The sequence below is a fragment of the Malania oleifera genome, chromosome 9 (assembly GCF_029873635.1).
Source record: "Malania oleifera isolate guangnan ecotype guangnan chromosome 9, ASM2987363v1, whole genome shotgun sequence".
In the NCBI taxonomy this organism is placed as follows: Eukaryota; Viridiplantae; Streptophyta; class Magnoliopsida; order Santalales; family Ximeniaceae; genus Malania; species Malania oleifera.
This window is the reverse complement of record NC_080425.1, coordinates 524,549-528,638: the sequence shown is the minus strand read 5'-3', so window position 1 is coordinate 528,638 and position 4,090 is coordinate 524,549. Positions and strand designations below refer to the sequence as shown.

Sequence of the window (4,090 nt, the reverse complement as noted above, 5' to 3'; positions counted from 1 at the left end):
CATATTGAAGAACTCCTTTATACACACACACTCTCCCTCTCTCTCTCTCTCTCTCCATCCTGTGTTGTGTCCTCTCCACTCTCTGACACACTGCTCTCTATATGGCGTAAACTTGATGCCTGATAGTGCAAGCAAAGCAAGCACCCCCCACCTTTTCTACCTCCCTCCCCTAAACTCACTGTATTCCTCTTTGCCTGTAAAAAATTAAAAATAAAAAAAAAACTAAAAAAAAAAACTTTTTCTCTCTCCTCTGCTCCTCCTTTTTTCCCCCCTCCTCGCTATAAGCTCATCCTGTTTAGTGCTTCACTAGAAAAACCCACCTGCAAAGCTCTCTCTCCCCCAAGCTTAGCTCGTCTCGTCCCCTCACCCTTCTCCTTTCTCCTTTCTCCTTTCTCCTATCTCCTACTACTTCTTACCACCCACTAGCTAGGTGGCTAGCTAGTTGCAGCCTTAGCAAATTAATTAAAGCCATCCCTAATACTCTCCATCTGTTTCTTTGCCAAAAAAAAAAAAAAAACTAAAGTCTTCTTTTAATTAATTGTGTTCTGCGGAGGAATTGAAGGAGAATGTTTGAGCTCTCACTACCCAATGGGCTTTAAGTTCAGGCAGAAGCTAGAAGCTAGAAGCTACCTGAAGGATCGGAAGAAGACGTACGTGGGTAATCTCTCTCTTAACTAACCTAGTTATATATCTTTACTGCTCATCCCTCTAGCTGTTGAAGGGATAAAAAGAAAACACCTACTAGCTGTTCTAATTAATTAATGATCTTCTTCCCTTCTGCCGCCTCCTTTAAGTCTCCATTCCTAGCTAATTCCTGCTAGCTAGCTAGCGAATCCTAATTAATTAAAGTCTTCATCTTCGATCAGTTCCTGCATCCGTCGTTTTCTTAATCTCTCTTCTTTTCAATAATTGTAGATTGAAACCTGCATGTGGGCGGGCAGCTCCTCCTGTCTACATTTTTAATATTATCGTGTTTCTCTTGCTTTGTTTCTGTTAATGATCATTTCATTTTCTGTCTTGTTGCAGCGGACACAATGACATGGATATTAATTATATATTCAAAGTCATGGAGATTGAATTGAAGGTCCTTTCTTTCTTTTTCGGCTTTCTTCTTTCCATGAAAAAGGCTTGCCATTGCAGAGACAACCTCAGAGTCCACCACACCCCATCATATACACTATCTCTCTCTCTCTCTCTCTCAACACACACACACAGCAACTGTCTGCTTCTTCACTTCTCAAAAGACTGGACTATTAATTCTTCTAATTAATTGTTTACTCCTAACTCGCTAGGAGTCCAAAACAGTTACCAGCCGTTTTAATTTAACCATTTAGCTAGGCGTGTGATTCTGATCATCGATCTCCTGCTCTTCAATTAGTTCCTTTCTCTATTGGTCCCCAAACAAACAAACAAAGACAATATAGTAGAACAAAAAGAAAAAACAAAAAGAATTAGGGAGAGAGACAGAGAGAGAACTAGGTAGCTAGCTAGGGAGGAAACCAATTTAAAGAAATGGAACTTTCAAGCCAAGAAGAGGAAATCCCAATCCCAATAAGCAGCACATATGGCGGGGAGCATGGGCGTGGACACGTGATGCATCATGATGATGATATGCCTATTCCTAGTGCAGCAGCAGCAGCAGCAATCCACACTCACACCCACATAGTGGTGCCTTCTTCTTCAGCGGTAACAGTACCCCAAATAATCCCCTCCTCCAATTCCATTAATATTAATATGAATGGCATACCCAGGGGTGATCTGGAGGAGCGTAACAAGAAAGTGGTGATCAGGTACAGGGAGTGCCTGAAGAACCATGCAGCAGCCATGGGAGGGAATGCCACTGATGGGTGCGGTGAGTTCATGCCCAGCGGAGAAGAGGGAACCCTGGAAGCCCTTAACTGCTCAGCCTGCAACTGCCACAGAAACTTCCACAGGAAAGAAGTTGAAGGTCATGATCACCCTTCCTCCTGTGATCAGCACTGCCACCCTCATTTGGGCGGCAGCAGGTTCGGAATTGGCAGGAAGCTCATTTTGGGCCGAGATAGAGGCCACCACCATCATCAGTACAAGACCATATTCGGGCCGTCAGATCATCATCATCAGCCCTTGGGGTACCCTACAGTTGGAGCTGGAGGAGGAGCAGCGGCAGCTAGCCATGGCGCCCAGATGGTAATGCCCTACAACTACAACTACAACTACAACATGGCTGGGGCGGGGTCCTTACTCCCTAATTCAGAGTCTGACCATGAGCAGGAAGACGGTGATGGTGGTGGTGGGGTAGTTGTGGCCAGGCCAACCGCAGCAGCAGCAGTGCCTCAGCATCATCAATTACTGGTGAATAACAATAAGAAGAGGTTCAGGACAAAGTTCACCCAGGAGCAGAAGGACAAAATGCTGAGCTTCGCAGAGAAAGTTGGGTGGAAGATTCAAAAGCAAGAGGAAGCTGCGGTGCAACACTTCTGCCAAGAAATTGGAGTCAAGAGAAGAGTTCTCAAGGTTTGGATGCACAACAACAAACACAATCTAGCCAACAAGAACCCCCACCCGCAGGAACCTACTACTGCTTAATTTTAATTTTTTATTATTTTCTTCCTGCCTGCCTGCCTGCCTGCCTGCCTGCCTAGCTAGGCTATACCTCCCCTTGCCCAACCTAGTTACTTGGTTACCCAGCTGATCCAAATTGCATGTTTCCCCTAATTTTCCTTTTTCTTTATTTAATTTCGTGTTAACTGTTTGTGGGTTTTTAATTTCTTTTTTTTTTTAATTATTATTTGGGGTGTTCTTAGTTAACTACATCATCATTTCTTACTCCTGCCAAGGCATATGTATGTTCAGAATGTTCCTTCATGGGTTCTCTTTATATTTAAAATATGGATACGCAATATTGACTGTAGCTTAATTTTATGCAATTAAGTAGGATTAATTTTAGCTGTATGCTTTAATACTCTACTTCAATTAATCAAGCAGGAAAGCCTTTGAACTTTTTTTCCATTTTCCACAAATTTTGGAATTTTGGATGCCACTCTTATCTCCAATTCCTATGGCATAGTTATAGAAGCAGTGGCAGCCTTTGTGAACCCCTAAAAAAATAAATAAACAAATAGAGGCTGCGGTCGAACACATAACTTCCGGAGAGAAGGCCCTTTTGCTTTATTGTTCTTTTTAGTATGTGTATGTATTGGCATTTAGCAATGGTGGGTGGGGTGCTCACCTTTTACAAAAGTTGTATTTATTCTATACCTACCAATAACCTGTTACTAGTTACCAGTTACCAATTACCAATTACCAACCTTGGCTGTCCTTCCACATTCTATTTTGCATCAACTAATAAATTCCTTTTGTGTTCCATTTTATAGTAACTAACTACTAAATTCATTCTTTTATAATAATTAGTAAATTCGTTAAGCGTTTGTGCAGAGAATTTATAATGTAGAAGAAATTATATATATGTGTGTATATATATATATATATATATATATATTATTTTCTCTGTTTTAATATATATGTATATATATATATAAAGGTCCATCTTTTTATCTTTAGTTATCAAAGAGATTAAGAAAGATATCAATAAAACATATAGCAAATCAATTTTACACATTATTAACATTCTTAAGAAAAATGTTGAGGCTGTTTTGCAGATTCCTTCTTGTTCTTCTAAAATTAACTCAATTATTTTTTTTTTATTTGATTTATTAGCAGCCTGAATTACACAAATGAAAATAACTAATCTTTGATCCATCGTATACTGCTTCCTATCCCTCTCTAACCAGTCATATGTATGCATCTGGGGAGAAATTTTCTTTCAATTAATCTTGTGCATGTGTATCCTGATTCTAAAGTAAAAATTTTTATCAATATATATATATATATATATTTTTTTTATCTCTATTTTTTTTATATATAAATTGCACTAAATATAATTATATTACAAGTAGATGAGAAAATGTCAGGGCTTAATATATCATAAACCTAATCATGCATAGGAACAAAGATGCTTTTGTCTTTAATATAGTGCGAGTGTGTGTATTGACCGAGGTTCTTGTTTGGAACTACTTGTGTATATAATTTTTGAGCACACAAAAAAATA

At 39.2% G+C, this 4,090-nt stretch overlaps 1 protein-coding gene across 1 annotated transcript; it reads left to right on the top strand.

The window, feature by feature from the left end:
* The first annotated feature begins 311 nt into the window (after positions 1 to 311).
* Positions 312 to 2,893, top strand: LOC131164570 (zinc-finger homeodomain protein 4-like). Its single transcript, XM_058121860.1, has 2 exons — positions 312 to 654; positions 1,027 to 2,893. The coding sequence occupies exon 2, from the start codon at positions 1,513 to 1,515 to the stop codon at positions 2,566 to 2,568; it is 1,056 nt and encodes a 351-aa protein (XP_057977843.1). The 5' UTR covers positions 312 to 654; positions 1,027 to 1,512; the 3' UTR covers positions 2,569 to 2,893.
* The last annotated feature ends 1,197 nt before the right edge of the window (positions 2,894 to 4,090 follow it).